This window comes from Vigna unguiculata, chromosome 3 (genome assembly GCF_037176805.1).
Source record: "Vigna unguiculata cultivar grain cowpea cultivar isolate G323 ecotype 2 chromosome 3, ASM3717680v1, whole genome shotgun sequence".
In the NCBI taxonomy this organism is placed as follows: Eukaryota; Viridiplantae; Streptophyta; class Magnoliopsida; order Fabales; family Fabaceae; genus Vigna; species Vigna unguiculata.
Window position 1 is genome coordinate 67,679,130 of NC_140794.1, and position 19,556 is coordinate 67,698,685.

At 32.2% G+C, this 19,556-nt stretch overlaps 4 protein-coding genes across 8 annotated transcripts; 2 read left to right on the forward strand and 2 right to left on the reverse strand.

Moving 5' to 3' along the window:
• The first annotated feature begins 3,143 nt into the window (after positions 1 to 3,143).
• Positions 3,144 to 4,168, forward strand: LOC114177706 (pathogenesis-related protein STH-2-like). The gene is made up of 2 exons (XM_028063182.2): positions 3,144 to 3,485; positions 3,583 to 4,168. Exons 1-2 carry the CDS (start codon positions 3,302 to 3,304, stop codon positions 3,879 to 3,881), a joined length of 483 nt encoding a protein of 160 aa, XP_027918983.1. The 5' UTR covers positions 3,144 to 3,301; the 3' UTR covers positions 3,882 to 4,168.
• A 132-nt stretch (positions 4,169 to 4,300) lies between these two features.
• On the forward strand, positions 4,301 to 6,089 carry LOC114177705 (uncharacterized). Its single transcript, XM_028063181.2, has 3 exons — positions 4,301 to 4,569; positions 4,676 to 4,760; positions 4,844 to 6,089. Exons 1-3 carry the CDS (start codon positions 4,549 to 4,551, stop codon positions 5,515 to 5,517), a joined length of 780 nt encoding a protein of 259 aa, XP_027918982.2. The 5' UTR covers positions 4,301 to 4,548; the 3' UTR covers positions 5,518 to 6,089.
• Positions 5,700 to 12,739, reverse strand: LOC114177704 (transducin family protein / WD-40 repeat family protein). 3 transcript variants are annotated; one of them, XR_014993808.1, is made up of 13 exons: positions 12,561 to 12,739; positions 12,328 to 12,474; positions 12,059 to 12,174; positions 11,532 to 11,686; positions 11,010 to 11,119; positions 10,315 to 10,861; positions 9,868 to 10,032; positions 8,633 to 8,790; positions 8,414 to 8,506; positions 7,622 to 7,733; positions 7,093 to 7,167; positions 6,842 to 7,009; positions 5,700 to 6,080 (listed from the first exon to the last, which is right to left on the reverse strand). XR_014993808.1 is itself a non-coding variant. In XM_028063179.2 (13 exons), exons 1-12 carry the CDS (start codon positions 12,648 to 12,650, stop codon positions 6,866 to 6,868), a joined length of 1,878 nt encoding a protein of 625 aa, XP_027918980.2. In that variant the 5' UTR covers positions 12,651 to 12,739; the 3' UTR covers positions 5,700 to 6,080; positions 6,842 to 6,865. The 3 variants fall into 3 exon arrangements, 2 of the variants coding, with proteins under 2 accessions (XP_027918980.2, XP_085527278.1); XM_028063179.2 differs by having other exon boundaries at positions 8,414 to 8,493; positions 11,010 to 11,098; XM_085671152.1 differs by having other exon boundaries at positions 8,414 to 8,493.
• Positions 12,740 to 14,256: 1,517 nt separating this feature from the next.
• On the reverse strand, positions 14,257 to 17,227 carry LOC114179784 (putative polygalacturonase). 3 transcript variants are annotated; one of them, XM_028066240.2, is made up of 7 exons: positions 17,002 to 17,227; positions 16,236 to 16,377; positions 16,060 to 16,158; positions 15,781 to 15,901; positions 15,521 to 15,695; positions 15,361 to 15,431; positions 14,257 to 15,244 (listed from the first exon to the last, which is right to left on the reverse strand). In XM_028066240.2, exons 2-7 carry the CDS (start codon positions 16,344 to 16,346, stop codon positions 14,586 to 14,588), a joined length of 1,236 nt encoding a protein of 411 aa, XP_027922041.2. In that variant the 5' UTR covers positions 16,347 to 16,377; positions 17,002 to 17,227; the 3' UTR covers positions 14,257 to 14,585. The 3 variants fall into 3 exon arrangements, with proteins under 3 accessions (XP_027922041.2, XP_027922042.2, XP_027922040.2); XM_028066241.2 differs by having other exon boundaries at positions 16,998 to 17,212; XM_028066239.2 differs by having other exon boundaries at positions 16,060 to 16,377.
• Positions 17,228 to 19,556: the final 2,329 nt, after the last annotated feature.

The following is a 19,556-nucleotide window of genomic DNA, read 5'->3' on the forward strand; positions in this document are numbered from 1 at the left end:
TGATATTTGAAAAGTTTTCTTAGATCTCTAAGATATTTTTTATCTTATCATACTTTTAATTATATATTTATTTTCCTTTGTGTGATTTCTTTCAATAGTCTCCAAATTGTTTATAAGACACACATTTGTTAATTTTTTAATATTTTTGTTTTTTGTTTATTTTCATCATGTAGAATACTATTTCGATAAATTTTATCTAATTATTTTTTATTTTCTAACTCATTACAATCATACTTTAATTTTTTTCACTATAATTGTATAAATAATTTTTATTTACTACAATATAAAAATTTAATGTAATTGCCATGAATATTATTTTACCACCATCCAACATCTATTGTGGTTCAAAAGATACAAGATCTATATTAAAATTTTATTATTATATTTATTATTTGTTCTTTGTGTCATTTTAATCAAGTGATGTATTATAACTTTTATTAGTGTATAAAAAATAGATTCATTATAATTTAAAAAATTGAAGTAAGAAAAAATTTAAAATATATTTTAATTTAAAAAATATAATTTCTTTTTATATTTTTTTAAAAATATTTTTAAAATTTATCAACTAGGTTTCATTAATGTTTGCAAATTTAATAAATGTTTTGGTTCTCATTAAATTTTATTTGGTATTCTAATCTAAAATATAAACAATTATAATTTATTTCAAAGTAGTTGATATCGAAGAAACAACCATACTCCTAATATTGAATATTTGATAATATTATGTTTCCTTTACCGTAAATTTTTATTATTTTATAAAAATTAATTAAAATTAATATTAAAGTAGTAAGAAAACGGGTACGGATATGGGTACAAGATTATACCCGTTACCCGATGGAGATGGGGATGGAATAAAAGTTTGATACCCGTTGGGTTTGAATATGGGGATGAGGATGAATTTTTTTTACGAAAATAGCTATGGGATAGTGAAACCCGTCCCAGTCCTGCCCCGTTGCCATCCGTACTAGAATGACAGTTAAGTTACCATAATACAGTTGCAATAATTATGATGAAAAATATTTCATTTCTCTTATAATTGATTTATCAAATTTTATACACAAAATTTTCCATTTTAATTAAAGTAACATGATTCAAAGTTCTTCTAATCAAGTATTTACTTAAATGCTTAACTATAAATTTATTACAAAATAAATTGATTATCACTACAAAAATACATATTTGTAAAAATTACAAATTAAAATAACCATCAAATTTACACGTGTCAAAAATAATTTATGATAAAATATTTTAAATATTGATAAATTTGTTGCAAAAAAAAATATTAACGGTTATAAATTACCACAAATATATTTTTATTCTCATTCTTATTTAATATTTTCTTAAAGTTTAAAATTGTAATAAAATTCACTTTCTTTTTTTGACACTAAAAAACCATCATAAAATATATCACAATTTTTGACAATTAAAAACCATTATTTTTCATTTTTTTTATGTTTCTTGCTTTACAATCTTTGTTTAAAGAAGTTTGTTGAAAACTTTATTTTCACTCATATATCTAAACATACGAATATCAATCTAAGATAGTAAAAGTCTTAAATAATAATAAAAGTGATCAATAAATTTTATATTTTTGTAGTTATAAGAAATTAAATATTTTGTATTAACCCGTATTTGAAAATTTCGTGTTTTGATATAATGTATGATGGATGTAATTTTAATCAATATATACAACGCTAATCTATTTCAATTAAAAATTACAAGTATTGTTAGTTTAAATAAAAAAGAATTTATGACATTTATTTATTTATAAACTTTTGTGTTGGTAAAAAAAAAAAAGGCAGCAGTTGTCATAAGAAGAAAAAAAAATGCCTTTGGATATCACCAGTTTTTTTTTTTTCTTTTACAATGATAAATACCTGTTGTTCTCTGCATATAAGGTAAATAATATCTTATTCTGACTTTTTTTAGTTTTTTTGTGAATCCAATTTCTTCAAGTCTATAATGTTGGCAAATGACCTGATATATATATATATATATATATGGTCTAGGTCTTTGCTTGCATGGAGGTTCCTATGAAAGCCTTCAAATAAGAAAATTCTCATTCAACATTTTTTTAGGAAACTCATCCATCAATTTTTATTTATTTTTTGTTTATTGAATAAGATCCATTGACCAATGCTAACTACCAAATACATTTTAAGGATTAAATTATATATTTAGTTAAATTCACTATTTAAATTTATAATCTTAATATGATTAAGATTTTATTTAATTATTAAAATAATGACTATAGTGCTAATATGTGTTATGAATGTATGGAAGTAAAATCCAAAGTGATGAGTATGTATAGGACTCTCCTTTCAAGAATCAAAGAAAACTTTAATCTAAACTTTGGTCAAAGTAAAATAAAAATAAAAAATGGTTAAAATTAGGTCAAATTCAAACAAACACTCATGCGTTCAAACTTAATTCTCATGTTTTAAAATGGTCCCATAATATAAGTGTTTCGAAAGCTGCTGCAACTGTCAATATTAATAGTCCTTCTTCAAACAACAATACTTACACGCACTTAAATATTATTTAATCAACTTTATATTCCCTTTCAATAATATTTTTACAGGGACATAATATTTAAAACAGTCAATAATGTAAACAATAAATCACAAAGTATATATATCAAAAGAAAATAATGATACGTCAATGTGAAAAAATGGTAAGAAAATAATTTTTTAATAATTAAATTTTGACGATTTTATGAAATGATATTTTTTAAGTAATTTTTTATTTTTTTATATTTTAAAATTATTTAAAAGATATTATTTCAGATTATAAAATAAAATTGTCAAAATATCACTTATCCATCTAAATGATATAGTAATTACATTGATAAACTTAATCATAGATTTGGTGAAAAGGCATTTTAACACCTTCTGTTCTCGGCATACTTGGGTAGGTAAGAAACTATCATGATCGATATCTAAATGAATGCAATCCAAAACGTTGGCAAATGGCCTGATTCTTCAACTTGCCACCGATGTGGGACCATAAGTCTGAATATTATATGATACAGAAAAAACACATGCAGCAGCCACTGGCATTTTAAGTCATCAAATAAGAAAATTCTCATCCTTAACTACCAATGTAATCTCCATTTTATTATTTGAAGTCTAAGTTCCAAGCATATCCAATTCAATCAAAAGCCTCGTTTCCACGAAACTCATTTCATATAGGTGTTGCTGGACCTATAAAATAAAGTCCTTCCCTCTGGATCAAACATCTACCATCTATCATCATTCTGAAATTTGATTCCCTGAGATCTCTGCAATCTACAAAATTCAATATGGGAATCACAACCTACACACAGGAATATTCATCCACTGTTGCCCCATCACGCATGTTCAAGGCCTTGATCGTAGACTCCAAGAATTTGCTTCCAAAGCTCTTACCTCAATTTGTGAAAGATGTGAATGTAATCCAAGGTGATGGAGAAGCTGGAAGCATTGAACAAGTAAACTTCAATGAAGGTTGGTAATCAAATTAACATAGACACGCTAAACTGAAAGGGGATTACTTTCTTCTCTATGTTTTTTAATTAACCTGTTATGCCTTTGTTTTATGCAGCTAGCCCCTTCAAATATCTGAAACACAGGATCGATGTGCTTGATAAGGAGAACTTGGTTTGCAAATACACTATGATTGAAGGGGATCCTTTAGGTGACAGACTTGAGTCTATAGGTTATGAGGTAAAGTTTGAGGCCACTAGTGATGGAGGTTGCCTCTGCAAAATGACAAGCAATTACAATACCATTGGGGAGTTTGATGTTAAAGAGGAAGAACTAAAGGAAGGAAGGGAGAGCACTATTGCAATTTACAAAGTTGTGGAGTCATACCTGCTGGAGAATCCACAAGTATATGCTTAATTATACAAATTTGTGCAATTTGTTAGTTTATTTATTGTTTCATGTTTCATAAGATATACAAATTTATTCAAATTTTTAGTTACAGTTTGCAACTATAGGGTTGTTTTAGAATGGTTGCAAAGACTTGAATTCCTTAATAAGCCCCTGCTGTATTAATAGCCAAAAAGGGGAGTGGAAAAAATACTTGTACTTTGGTAGTAACAGAGGTGAAGAGTGTTTTGTTTTACCTTTACATGAATTCCGATGTACTTAAACAAATAAGAAATAATTCGTTTCTATTGAGTAAACACATGATTGGATGGTTGTAAACGGGAATCCATATGATGCTGCAATGGTATTAACATCAAGAATTTAAATTTGTATATGATAAGTTCGCACTGACCACGTAAGTCACCTTTTTGGCATTCACGTAATCAAACAAAGGTATGGTTATTCAATTCGGCATCAGAGTTTAGAAATGTCCAGTGAGAACCTTTGAATTCTTTCCTGAATCATCACCCCTCTTCCTGAATTCAAGATTCTTTGCATTTCCCGCTTCCCTTGCCTTTAGCATATTCCTTGCCCGTGCAAGGCATGTATAAACAGATTCCAAGCACAGGTTCTCCATCCGTTATCCACTTCCTTAAAACATAAACACATCCCATTCTTTCTCTAATTTTACAGCTCCATGGCTCGGGAGGAGTCACAGGTAATATCCAACAATGTAATATTTGGTTTTATATTTTCTTCATTTTCGGTAAATTTAAACAAATGGCAAGCACCATCTTCAAGAGCGGCTAATCCGTCAAATGCAGGCACCTCGCGTCACACAGATACAGGTCCGGGTGGACTGCAAGGGTTGCGTCCAGAAGATCAAGAAGGCACTAAATGGCATTCATGGTAGGTCTATGTATATACGCGATTTCCCTTGCGTATCACGCACTTACACCATCAATTTATTTCAAGATCTTCTCCCTTTACAGGTATACATGATCTTCGTGTTGACTTAAATCGACAGAAGCTCACAATTGTTGGGTGGGCAGATCCAGAACAAGTTGTCAAAGCAATTAAGAAGACAAAGAAGAATGCCACAATTTGCTCTAGTATTGAACTAACACCTCCGTCTAAACCAACAGAACCAAAACAAAAAGGAAATGCACCAGCCCCTAATGCAGCGCAACCACCGCCACCTCAAGCAAGCCACCCATCAGAATTACCACCACCTCAAGCAAGCCAGTCATTAGAATTACCACCGCGGCAACCACCTCCTGAAGCAACACCATCATCATCCACACCTACACTAACACAGCACAACGCAGCCCGGCAGTGGCAGAATAACACAAGAGAAGATCTAGAGCAGGTTTATGTGACACACCATTCGTCTGACTACGCAAACAGATTCAGTTCTGGCCACATCCATGCCGAGCACTGGCACAGATACGATAATGGCCCTGTATTTCTGCAAGAGCCGTCACCGTCAATGTATGTGACACACAGCTATAATACACACATGCCTTCGTCATACGTCACTGAATACGAATGCGTTAGATCACCATCAATGCACACACATTACTACAGTGGAGATTACCAAAACGGCAATGTTAACATCGCTTCAATGTTCAGCGATGATAATCCGAATGCCTGTTGCATTGTCTAGTTAGAAATTACAATGTTGAGAGATGCTTACGAAAACTAAAGAGAAAGTCTCTTGTGCTTTCGTATATGTCTTGATAAGTGTGTTCTGGAAGAGAATTCACAAAAATATAATATGAAGGCAGAAAACAAGAATACTTTAGTTTGGATGTGATCAGAGAATGGAGAATATTCCTAACTTCTGGGTGCTAGAAAATTGTATTCTGGATTCGTTTCGTGAGAGCGAAAGATACATGTTCAGGTAGATAACTGTATATTCAAAGATGTCCTAGATCCGGTTTATACAAACTCCTAATCATTATAAGCTGAGTATGTCTTCAAACATGTAAATATATGTCCGAGCTATGTTCGTCTACTTTTACTTATCGGTAAAAAAACTGAAATTACATAAATTAGGGGCAGCGTCATTTTCAATAATTCTGTGGGTAACACCAAAATTTCTTTCTGAGGAGTTATCTATCTATATAGCAACAAAATTGTGAAAGGCTGGATGAAATACAGTTTCCATTCCTCTATATCTCTGTCGGCCGCAATTCCTCTATCTTTGTTAGCCGCAAAAGGGTCAACCTGTCAAAAGTTAATAAGTTAAAACTGCAATTACTAATTTTCCAAAAAAAAAAAAGTCCAATTAATATGCTTATACGGACTTATGATAGCTAAAATTATGAACATCACGAGACAATACCACAATTTCTAAGATAAAAACAAAAAATAAGATAAGGACGAGACATAAATATTTTAACAGTTTGACATTCAATACAGGGGTTGGTTCTCCAAAGTTCAAAGAGACAACTTCAGACAGTGGCCACCTATCGCAAAATAGTCATTTTTATGAAGCTAATAAGCAAAGTATAATTTAGGTTGATAAAAAATTACATAAATCAAGTACTTTTTGCTTGCCAATATCAATTACGCCCAACCCTAGAACATGACTAAGATCCTCCTAGAGTTTTAAGAAATAATGGCGTGGAAAAGGTTAATTGGCAAACAAATGGCAAAAGAAAACCATACATCATTGTCAACCATAATTTAAAGAAATCTTGAATTATGATTCCCAAGTATGATGTATTAGAATGGATGTCCCAGGATCTCCAGACCCAAGTTAAAAACTTTAAATGTTTATCCGACCACAATTTATGTTTGGTTTGGCTTCACTTTTGCCAAAAATGATTCAGATTTTCTACATTAAAGACAAGGCAACACAGTTGCTTCCAGTTTTTCATGATGCCTCCAAGATTTTGGGTTCCTCACTTCCAATCCAAACACACTATTTATCAATTTTGGTATTACCAAAATGTACAAGTTATAAAAGCTTTTTATGTAATTACCTCTCAAAAAAATGAAAAATCAGACTAGCTTTCATCATCAGTACTTATTTCAGAAGTATCATCTCCCTCGTGATAATATTCATCCTTAGTTTCATCTTCATCTTCTTCACTTTCTTCCGCTTGGAGTTCATGCCCCGAATGGCTTATAGTCTGAGAGGCTTTGTCAATCTGAAAGCAAATTTTATTAAGGCCCCTGAAAACCAACAACATTCAACAGACGTGCAAATTAATTTTAGAAAATGGGACTATACCTGTGATGTCACCAGTTGGAGACGACCTGATAATTGTAACAAAGGCTGAAGAGCTGCCCCTCTAAAATTGCTAATCTGAAAAGAGGCGGTAAACAATTAAAATTCTCAAACATTTATCAAAGTAAAGACATATGCCTCGTCGCTCAAACAGAATCAGAAATCCCCAGAAAATCAGAACGACCAGAAGAAACAAATTAAAGTAGCCTTAGCTTTATTAAGAAAATATTTTACGTGTAGTAAATATAAGTTTAACAAAGCCAAGTTAAATTAACTTATCCTTTGGCTATTTCATGATCTTTCAAGTCTTTTACTGTAAAATAACATCAACTAAGACAACCATTGACGAAAGTCAACATAGGTAGAACACATCATTAGTGAAGCATTTGTCATACAAGGAATAACAGGAGAAGCAACAGAACTAACTTTGGAGAAGCATATTTGAATTTTATATTGAAAATAGAGCGTGATGAATTTAAAGTTCAGATTGCTGATAATAAGCAAATAAATGAGAAATTTCAATCTGTCATACCCTCTCTAAGGTATCAAGCGTACGTGTATCAGATCCCTCAGCAATGACATTTTGAGCATGATTCACTAATATGCTGTATATCCATGGAAGAATGTACTTTCCACTAGATGACCTGTTGAATAAAGATTTACCAATGTCAATGTCGAGAGAATTGAGTGTATATGCTTTTCCATTTAGGGTAAATAAAATAAATAGTGAAAGATATCACAATTGCTCGTTTCCACTGTCTCTACACCAAATATTTTGAAACAGGAATGTGAAAACAAGGCAGTATTTTTGTACTTATTAACAAAACAATGTTTTCTGAAACCAAACAGGAATTAGCTAAGTAGCATCTTCCTTAACATAACTACAAGCTAACATTAAAATATAATCCATAGAATTATATTTCCTACAACTATCAATCATGCTTTTGAATGCTACCCCTTAGAACATCATATGAACCAAAGAAGGATGTCAGGAAAGAGGCATTTAGTCTTGCATCATTAGAGAATTGAGCTTTTGCTCCTTGTAAAAGAAAAAATCCATTGAGAGGGAAATCCTCTGAAGAGAGATATTTCCTATTCTCCATACTTTCCCATTCCTATTCTAGGTTCACAAAACATTTGCTTTCCATTTCTATGTGGGGGAAGAAAGTAGACATCCAATGCTACCATAAATTAACACCACTCCAAGAATGACATTCACTCTTTAAATATAGTGATAAAACAATGAACAAACAACAGAAAATTGAGAGCATGCAGGCGTAGGCAAGAAATATTTCAGATGAAAGCCCAAGTATAGAAACAAAACCTTGATTCCCATGCAGTCAGTAACGCTTCCAGTAGCATGAATGCTTTGCTTGGCTCCATAAACAAAACAGCTGCTCTTATCTAATGAATGGATCTTAAAAGTTTAGGCACAAACAATTACGCACAACCTTTAAAAAATATGGACAATTAATATAACACAATGACAATTAACATGAACCAAAAGCAATTCTAAATGACAGTCACATTGACTCAAACTAACCTTTTTCACTGGAACAGTAGCTTCCACATCAATACCCTTCAACAACTTAGAGCAAAGTTTAATGTTTGATGCATATTCACTTTCACTGGAAAGCATCCCTAGTGTTTTTAGCAGGTCCTCCATGCAAAGGTCATCAGCCTCACTATGGGCCATATCTTCTGCATAGATTGGTAAAATAACAGATTAAGCAAAGCAGAAAAGAAGTGTCAGTTCATCTTCTATTCTAGAACATACTTAGTGGCAGCAATGAACATAAGACAGGCAAATTGTATTAAAAATGCCTATAAGCCAATGCCATTTACAATGGAAGAATGCTCTACCATATTGATTGGTGGTTGAAAAATGTTACAAATCATAAGCAATCATAATCCTCAACATAAGGAGTTTTATGCAGACAAGCTAGCCTCTCATGGTTTTACTATAACAGGACTATTTTTTGGTGGGATTTAATTCCCAGTTTCAGCAGTGAGGACTTTAACCAGAACAGGGTTGATCTTCCCAACTATAAGTTTAATTGATCTTTGTTTTCATGGGCTTGGTTTATGTCACTCCCCCAAATTTTTCTTGTTCTCTTTCTTTCATCATTTTTTAGTAAATTTATGGTGTGTTGCAGATAATTGTTAGTGGCACACACGACCTAATTGGGATGTCTCTATATTGTGATTTTATGCGCTGTTTTTGTTTTAAAAAACAAACAATATTGCGCACATAAGGAGTTATGGTACAGTTTTCACATCAAATGACTGACAAGGTTGAAGATGAGGTATTTAAAAAGTTAGATAGCTCTTACGCATGCAATAGCATTGCATTGCATTCATTAGACTGTCCTTTACAAAATGTCTCTTAAAATTATTAACGAATAAAAATATATAAAACCACTGTTTTGTAACAAACAATATGAATGTCACTCAGATATGTAAACACAAACAAATACCTAGAAGTTAATCAACCACGTGAGAAACTTTCCATTACTTCAACCTATTGACTTTCTTACTTTACTATTTGTAGAGTCCATGCAGGGTGGAATTGTTATTAGGCAAATGAAATTTCTGGATTGGTATCAATTTGTCAACATACATATTAAGCTATAAATTCCATTTTGAGGAAAATAGTAGAAGTGTTTAATTTATTGCTCAGTAAGATAACATGGTGATAAACTGAAAGAGATAAGTCCAGTCTCAGCAACAATTGAAGCATTAATCAATCATGCATTTGTTCAAGAAAATACTATATACCTTCCGTCTCAACAGAATCATCATTAGTACTTCTCCACAAATCATCAATTATATCCTTGTCCAAAGGTTTTTGAAATGCTTTCTCTTTCTCGTTTTCATGGGAATCAAAAACCTTAGGAATCGGAAGCAAGGCATCCTCAGCATTAGCTCGGTCTAGGGCAGTAACTGTCAATATACGAGCAGCAGTTAGTAACCTACAATAGGATCAGGAATAGAGCTAACAGGAAATAAGATCAGCTTATTTTGGGACAAAAGTTCAAAATTAGATATACGATCAGATAGAAAAATCGTGTACATCAAAGAAACACTGAAGAAGATTGCAATATACACAAGTTTTAGGTTTCCCACCTAATACCTCAAACTTTTCAAGTAGTTTTGTATGGACAAAAATAGACAAAATTAGAGAATGCTAGTTACAAAAAGTTAACTAAACACACAATGTCTTACCTGTTTGTGCATTTGCTCCCTTCTTAGATTTGACAAGAGCTTGACTAGTTGGTAGAAGAACACCATCACGAGAGACATTCAACTTTACATCTGTACCAGAATGCACAAGAATTTTTCTGAATGATGGCTTTACAAGCAACCCATAAACAAGAAAAACTTGCCCAGAGGCTGGCTTCTGGATGCCTTGTAATTTTGCAGCATATATTGCTGGCAGAGTTCCTCTATAATTTCTGGAGGGCATGTCTTCTAAAGATAATGATATTTTTGTGGCTTTTGCATTACGCAGTTCTTCAATACTATTACCAAACCATAAATAACAAATGCCAATTTCTGAAATGGCCAAAACACATATGCCAGGCATGTCATCCTCCGCACTATCAATGCACCTGCTATCAAGAAAGACAGCAGGATGCTCCATCGCAAGAACACAACTAGCTGACTGCGTTTTAGGACCATCTATCCTCCAAACAGCAACATATCTTTCACCAACAGCGGACGAGATGATATACTTGCCATCTTCAGTGAAAACCATGCATCGAACAGAACCCTGTTAACAAAACTAAAACGATGTTATACAAACAATAAAATCATAACGCAGACAACTTTAAAAAACAGCCTTGCTTATTCTTAGGGCATATTACTAGCGCGCTGATACAGTATATGCATGTATATAGGGAAATATATATGAGACTCACAGGATGACCAGAGAACTTTTGAATCTTTTTGTGATCAGAGCAATTAAAAATCTTCAATTGTGCAGCTGCAGTAGCTAATGTCTTCCCATCTGATTTAAGTAAAGAAGCAGCTACCAAAATCAGTAATAAAAATAGTAGTATCAATACCCCTACAGATTAAATATCAATCAAAATCATGATTAACTGAAGTCCTTCTGGCTCACTCAAACTCATGAATTATTGATAATGATATAGCTCATTCTAATTTTAACAATAATTAAAGAACTAACTTCCAGAGTAGATGTTCAACCTAACTAAATTTGGATCATCGACCTTACAATTATATTTGAGCTTTCTATTATGGTCAAATAAAATGCACTAGACTAGAAGTTTAAAGAATCCCATGGAAATCTCAATCAAATTATACCACACACCACGTACAGTGTCTAATTCTGATTAAATCAGCTAGACAGCAAGAAATTAGCTTCAGTTGGTCCCACCAAAAAAACCAATATTTCTATAAAAGCTGTGAAGGATAAATACCCGGAGAAACACACATGCAGGACACCGCCTTGGTAGAAGCCTTAAATTTCTCCAACAGGTTTCCTGTCATGAAATCTATCGCACATACCATCCCATCTGCACCAGCTGTATAAATGCTTGACACGTTTGCTGAAGATGCAATCGCTCTCACACCTCTGCAGTTGAGTTGAACAAAATAAGAATCATAAATTAGGAACTAAAACCCATATAATCCAGGAATTTACATTTCTGGGAGACACCATTTCCAACTATCACGGAGTTACAAATTTTAAAATATACAGAGCATCAGGTCAAACAATCCTTTCAAATACAGTAATAACTATAAATTGAACATAACATAGATGCAGCTCTCTCTGGTGTTGTTCTCCAGTAAAATATTAGAATGTCACCTTAATAATTTGCTCGGTTAATGTCAATCTTAAAAGTCGATTTCCAAGGAGTAAATTCAATTTTAATCGAATATTTAAAACACCTAAGCTATCATATCTAAGTTCAATAAAGCGGAGAAAAAAAATGTTATAACTTACCCGGGATGACAGTCAGTAATTCTCCAACTCAAATGACCAGCATCAACATCAAGTGCGAGAACATCACCACTACCAGTTCCAAGTACTAACAACGAGGATACATGCTTCCGTTTCCTCTGCAATAATTAAAATGTGAGGTATGCATACATAAATATCATTACAAAAGAAATATTACATATATAAAATTATAAAACAAATAATACATACGCATACATATACATACACATATACATACATGCGCGTATAATTGCAAAAAGAAAGTAAGGAACCTTTCTTTCGAAGGAGAACCACTTGATGCAGGTATAATCTAGTGCAAGATGGCCGTTAATAGATTTATTCTGTGACGTAGTTGTTGAATGAGTCGATGCAATATCTGCGAACTCGGTCTGGACCTGGCCACTCAGCGTGTCCCATATCTATGCATAGAAATTGTTGAGATGTGTGAACAAGTTAACTAAGAGTTGAAGAAGTAAAAGGATTAGAAGAAAGACAGAGAGAAAACCTTGACGCGACCGTCTCCGGCAGTGATAGCGAAGAAGTCCTGAGAAGGATTGAAAGCGGTCAAAATTCCTCTGACGTCCGTTGAAGCCATTACCCAAACACTCGAAGCTCGCACGTCTCAAGGAGAACGAAAGAGGGTTCCCGTTCGCAATAAGAGAGAGGGAAACAAAACAAGCTAGCTGTGGGTCGGGTCGGTTTTGGTTTAACTGTTTTCCATCTATATTTTTTAACAAAAAAAAAATAGTCCATTAACACTGGGCTCGGTTTTACACTGTTCACCAATGTGGACTTTATAAAGTTTGACCCAACTCAAATTAGGGAATTTCTTCCGGCATCCCTATCTTTTCTTCCTACACTCCCCACACTTTTTAAATTCCAATTACAATCTTATTAAATTTTTAGTTTTGGATTGTGCAATTTGTGGATATTTCACGTTACACAATCTTGAATTCAAAATTATTAATTTTACATATTTGGAATTGTACAGTCTAGAATATAATTTGTATCTTCTAAGTTTTCATTATGAATGATATAATTTGAAATATAAATTTATATTATGAACTATATAATCAAGAATAAAATTTGTATTACAAATTGTCTTCTAAAAGAGGCTACGAGAATAATTAAAGGGTTGCAATAAAGAAGAAGAAGAAGATTGGGTGGAGGTATAAGATGAGATGGACATGGAAGTGTAAGAAGGAAAAGGGTGGAGGTGGAAGAAAAAGCCGGAGGTGGAAAAAAGTATGGAAGTAGGGTGGTGGAGGAAGATGAGGGCAATTTTGTCCTTTCATTTTGCTTATGCAGGTGCAGTAAGAAAACATAGGACTGCAGAAAGCAATTCACCTCCATTTTCTTGCACACTTTAAAATTTACTCCCTTCTCATTTTTCTAATTCTGGAATACAAAATTAAGAGACGTTGGTGGAGATGGAAGTGGAGTAAAATATTTAATTAGAGTGAAAAGGAGATGAACTTCTGAAACAATCTATACTTTCGATGTACTCACTCCAAAACTTTTTCATACCACCATTCTCACACAGTGCAATAACAACATAAAAACCCTAAGTATAACTGCCAAAAAGAGTCATTACAAACAACTTCAATATAAAAAATAATTCAACTAATTAATTTTCATATATTAAGAAATACAATCAAATTGAATTCCAATCAGAATTGGGGTTCTTCATTTGTTATGATGATGATGTTTAATAAAATTATTGTGTGGATCATTGAAATAAAATTCTAATACGATTGGATAACAATACAGTCATTAGATATACAAATACATATTATATCTACATTTTGTGTAGCATGCCGATAACGAAAACTGAATAAGAAAAATACAATGTTATACTTAGGCTCAAGGAGTTCAAAGTAATAGTTTTTTTCTTGCAAATATCTTAATTTTTGTTTTAATTGATGCAATTTTTTTTTTCTTTTGTTTCTCATCATGGTAAATATGTTATTATCATTTCTAGTTAATAATCTTTTTCTTTTCATTATAAAAATAAAACCTGGAAAAACTACATAAACCAAAAATGAAAAGAAAAATATATGAGAAAAACCAAAAGCATATTCAACCTTCTTTTTTTTCAATTGATAGTGATAAGCGACCTAAAAATTATTATTAATTCATTTATTTCCCGATAGGGTTTTACTAACTGAACTAATAAATTTTACATGGATAAATAACATGAATTTGAGACTGAAGGAAATCCATCACATGCTTTACAGTGAAATCACAGTATCTGAAAGGACATGCAGCAGTAAAGGTATCATCAAATTGAGTCCTCTTGTGGGTACTACCAAAATTTCATTACACATGAATGAAGAAATGAAGCTGTACAACAAATATTGTGCTGCTTGCAGCATGGAAGAAGAATGGAAAAATGAATGATCCCAATATCTGTCTTATTTGAAAGAATGTGGCTTTATCTGATATACCAATGGCTAATCACTTTTTCAAGGCCTTCAAGCAGGGAATTCAAGAATATGAACCTTTTTGTTGACAGAGGATTATTGTCACATCACATGTCCGCCGTTTTTCCCTTCACACTCGGAAGGGAGAGACAATCCGAAAGGATCTCAAGATCAGGACACGGTTTGGGAAGAACAGAATCTGAAAATCCAGAGATGTTTGAACATTCCCAAGGAATGGAAGCAACAGAATTTATAGACAAACTTATGTTGGAAAGGCATATGTTTGTGAAGGGAGATTCTTGTAGTCCGGCGAAGCTTCCAGCAACAGTGATGTTTGTGCCAATCATATCTTGCAAAATAATGTGGTCCAAATGTGGAAGAGCATTTGGATCAAATTTGTCATCAGGATGAGATCCACAATAACCTGTGGCGGCCATTGCAGTGTATATATTCTCCATTTCTACGTCTGATATCACGATTTCCTTTATATAACCACCTCTACCCCTCATAGTTCTGAATTCAATGCCACTCCTTGAATTGTAAAGATGAACATTCTCCACAAGAATGTTTGAAATTCCACCAGACATGTCACTGCCAAATGCAATAGTAGAGCCAGAAGAAGCTTGCAAATGCACCCTTCTGATGTGTACATTCTCTGTTGGCCTGCCATAGGCAATGCCATATTCGTCCCAGCCACTTTTCAGGGCAATTGCATCGTACCCCGTTTCAATGACACAATCCTCTATACAAACATGATCAGAAGAATCTGAAAACATTGAAGTGCATGACAATTAGTTAAGTGACTACTGGCAACGTTTATAATAAGATATTGAAATTTGAGAGACACTAAACAAAGTTGACTAAATATAATATGTGACACACCTGGTACTATGCCAATGGTATAAGGGGATTCTGGAGGAGCAGAAATTGAAACATTGTAAATATGTACATTGCTGTTGGCAATACAAAACCAAATCATATCAGTTGTGCTTTGAAAATAGGGATTACTTACAGTGATGTTTAGAAGAAGCACATAACATACCTGCAATAAACTGGGTGGATGCTATATGCAGGTGCATTCAAGAATGTGAGATTTGAAACCACCACATGATCAGATGCCACTAATTCAATAATATGGGGTCGGCTATAGTTGAGGGAATGAGAGCTAAACAATTCCCACCACGCCAATCCCATGCCATCAATGATTCCACTGTTACCTAGTAAAACCCGCAAAGATATGAAAATTTAGGGAAAAGATGTTTGGTAAGAGGAAAAAGAAAAGATGTTGGGAGTGGAAAAAACCTGTTATCACCACATCATCTAACATGTATCCATTTATTAAACTCTGGTATCTTCCCCCGGGAACTTCAACTCCTCGACCATAAGAAGGTAATGGATCAACAACATCCCAGTGAAACGGATCCTGCCAAAACAACAATAGCATTTGAAAGGAAAAACAAGAATAAGGAAACCCACTTATCAGAAAGAGTAACCCCAGACAGAAATATGTGACATGTGCTATCCTCGGTAAAAAGGACAATGATCAGAAGTCGGTAAAAGAAAAAGAAAAAGGTGAAATACCTGAGATCCAAGAATGACAGCACCTTTTTCCAAGAACAGTGTCAGATGACTCGTAAGATTGAAACTTTTAGTCAACCATGTTCCTGGTGGCACATATAACTGAGCACCACCCTTGTCAGCAAATGACTTGAGATAGAATATGGCATTCTGGAATGCAATAGTGTTCAATGTTTTACCATCCCCAACCGCTCCAAACTCCAAGATGGACACAGTGTGCGGTCTTGGCTTTGGTGCTGGGTTATGCTCACACTGCCTGTTACCACCATCACCATTGACTCTGACTTCATTGCTTAGCGACAGCAGCAAGAGTAATGCTACCTGAACATTGGGGAGGAAAAATTAAAACATCAATTCACAAGATGTCCGACAAATACAATAATAATTCACAGATTCTTAGGATTAAGTCCAAGATTGATTCAAGACAGATACAGATACAGAATCGACTTATATGAATGCATAATTCACTTCCCTTTACCAGTAAGCATTTCCTATTGGAATGCGCAACTACCTCAGTGAAAAGAAAGTCTGAAAGTGGCGAAATTGATAGCAAAGAGAGTAATCAAAGCAAAACACTCTTCTCCTCAGTCAAGATGAATGTAAAGGTATGCCTCAATGAATTGAAAACAATTGAGAGAGACTTGGAACAGAAGAATAAGTGTTTTAAATTGCATTATTTGAGGGTTGAAATATATAAAGTGTAAGTTTTACAGATCATATTGAAGTCTGCCATTGACAGCAACTACTACCATTGCCTCTGAAAGGAGCAAGACCAAACCCAAATGAAATCAAACACGTCGCCCAATGGGGTAGACATATACACTCACTAATTCAAGCATCTAGTACGCAGAAAGGTTAAAAATTGAAAACAGATTTGCTGCACAATTATAAACCCAACAGCAATATAAGACAACAGAACAAAATCAAGCAGAGAAACATACGTACTAGCATGTTCTTGGGTGAAAACTTGTGACAGAGGCACAAGGGACACAATCAGCAAGAAAGAACCAAATAAAAAAGAATTGCAGGGGCAGAGAAAGAATATTGAAGGAGAGGAAGAAGAAGCAAGGAGAAGAGAAGGACAGAGACAGCTTTATGCAAGTTACTGAATATTATAAGCATTAATCATGTAAATGACAGGAAAGGAGAGAGTTAATGGTCTTTTCTTACATGACATGTATGCACACTTTTATATATATGTTTTTCATATTCCGAACCGTAAACTTATATCATATCATCCTACATTGGTAATTCATATTAAAACTAATTAATATTTATTTAGTGTAGACAAAAAGAGAAATCAGAAGAGAAAATAGACAAGTAATTGATATAAATAATGATGAAATGTTAAAAGGTAAAATATTAAAATTATACTAATGGAGTGTTTTTACTTATTAAATGCTCAAAATTATGACTCTAATAATTATAAAACTACAAAAAGGTAATTTTTTTAATGTATATAGAATTATTAATATTTATTTGTACCAATAAATACAAATATATATTATTAAAGGTAATTTGATTGGAAATATAATAAAATACTAAATCTGAAAATATTCTACTAAAAATTCAAATATCGATTCATTGTTTTACAATGCTGAATAATTCAGCCATTGCTTATTTGAAGAATATTCAAAATAAACTTCTTTATAGAAATATTTGATAATATATATATATATATATATACACTTGTATGTAACATTAGATTTTTAAATTAATTTTATCTTAATTTAAAGTTTATCAATAAATTATATTTTAATCGTAAATTGTCATTTATAATAAAATTAATAATTTACATGATAGTTTCCTTAAAAGAATCATATAATTTCTTAACGGTTGAAAAAGAATGTATAAAATTGTTTGAAAAAGTTTATGAATAATAAAATTTAATCTGGTTTATATTTCAGTATAAAAACGTAATTATGTAGCTTTCATAGTAGTTAATATGGAATATTTTTATATTAAAATATAAATAAAATCAAATGTTATTTGTTTCCAAAATAAATATTTATAAATAAGAAATTTAATACGAGGCTTAGTTTCTTTCAATATAGAAAAATGTCATTAAAAAGAAAAGTTTATTAAAGCACAAACAAAAATTTACCAGAAGATTAGTGAATCAATAATCAACATTCCGCACCAATGAAGTTATTAAAAAATGCATTAACTAAACTCATTATACGTATATTAAAAACAAAAATAATTAAATTAAATATAGTAATAACAGTTAATTTAAAAATGAAGTGGTATTGTGATTTAATGTGAATTTGTGTGCAACCAATGATGTTCTTAGGTTGTGTGAGATGGCACACGTGGCATAGAGTGTACAGTGGAGAGATAGAACACGTAAGAAGTAGTAGGAGGGAGTTTGTGAAACGGTGGGTGAGGGAACAAGGAATGGAATAATAATGAGAAAATGCATGTGGAATTGACAGAACACAAAGGAGACTGGGCCCCACACCAATCATCAATCATGCTCAACATGCTAGCCTGGCGTGCCGTCAATTTATATATCACTCTTCTTATCATATAATAACTTTCTTTTTATACATACCTATTAATATTATATTTTCATTAATTCAAACTCTGCAACTTTTATACATTCAAATTAAATTCATATACTTAGATATAATTTTTCATTAAATATATTTTAAATCAAAAATTCTTACCAGCTTTTAAACTATACAAGTCATTTTTCTGATCTGTGTTGTCAACCAAAATTCGAAATAATTTATACTTATCAATCTCCTTTACTAAATTTGCAAAAAGAAAATAATTGCATATCTTTTTACGCTAATCATAATCCGTGTTCTTGAGTGTTCCTTATAAGTCACATCAATAAAAAAATAATAATTATATGTTTTGGTTCTCCTATATTTATATCTTAGTTTATGTTTATCCCTGAATTTTATCTTAACGTTGTTTTAATCAAATAAAATATTTATTTATTAAATTAGTGCTTAATAATGTAATAGCATGTCATCCTGATGTGTAATCACGTCATTTTTACATTAAATACTGATTAAGAGATAAACTAAAATTAGAACAGTGGAAGGATCGAAATCTTTTAAAGTTAGATAGATGGTCTAAATTCATAAAATTTACTTAACTTTTTTTTCTCTTTGAATATTTAATTTAATAAATAAGTTATCGACTTTTAGAGATGTAATAAAGCATCAAAGGAAACTTTACCATAACGTTTTGTTTATGTGCAAAAGAATATCATGACCAAATATTACATTTTTTTTTTCATGTAACCGTGTAGATGTGAAAAAGTTTAAAACAAACACGTTACCTTTCGTTTAAGTAAAAGAATATAAATAGAGGAAATTTGTATTGAAGACTTTTAGTTTTAGTAAATATATATCCTTACTGTTTATTCTGACAACGTATTACATTTAATTAAATATTAATTTATTTCTAATATTTGGTAAATTCACCTTAAACAATAATATTTATGGCCCATCGCTATATTTAAAATATTATTTGTTGTAAAGTTT

Excerpts from the sequence above, each read along its gene's own strand:
- LOC114177705 (XM_028063181.2), top strand. The coding sequence starts at position 4,549 with ATGGCTCGGGAGGAGTCACAG. Across the intron at positions 4,570-4,675 it reads TGGCTCGGGAGGAGTCACAG|GCACCTCGCGTCACACAGAT; the intron begins GTAATATCCAAC and ends CGTCAAATGCAG. Across the intron at positions 4,761-4,843 it reads GGCACTAAATGGCATTCATG|GTATACATGATCTTCGTGTT; the intron begins GTAGGTCTATGT and ends CTCCCTTTACAG.
- LOC114179784 (XM_028066239.2), bottom strand. Across the intron at positions 15,902-16,059 it reads CTGTCATTCTTGGATCTCAG|GATCCGTTTCACTGGGATGT; the intron begins GTATTTCACCTT and ends TTGTTTTGGCAG. Across the intron at positions 15,245-15,360 it reads TACCATTGGCATAGTACCAG|ATTCTTCTGATCATGTTTGT; the intron begins GTGTGTCACATA and ends CAATGTTTTCAG.
- LOC114177706 (XM_028063182.2), top strand. The coding sequence starts at position 3,302 with ATGGGAATCACAACCTACACACAGGAATATTCATCCACTGTTGCCCCA. Across the intron at positions 3,486-3,582 it reads ACAAGTAAACTTCAATGAAG|CTAGCCCCTTCAAATATCTG; the intron begins GTTGGTAATCAA and ends TGTTTTATGCAG.
- LOC114177704 (XM_085671152.1), bottom strand. The coding sequence starts at position 12,650 with ATGGCTTCAACGGACGTCAGAGGAATTTTGACCGCTTTCAATCCTTCT. Across the intron at positions 11,120-11,531 it reads CTGCATGTGTGTTTCTCCGG|CTGCTTCTTTACTTAAATCA; the intron begins GTATTTATCCTT and ends TGATTTTGGTAG. Across the intron at positions 7,010-7,092 it reads TCCAACTGGTGACATCACAG|ATTGACAAAGCCTCTCAGAC; the intron begins GTATAGTCCCAT and ends ATTTGCTTTCAG.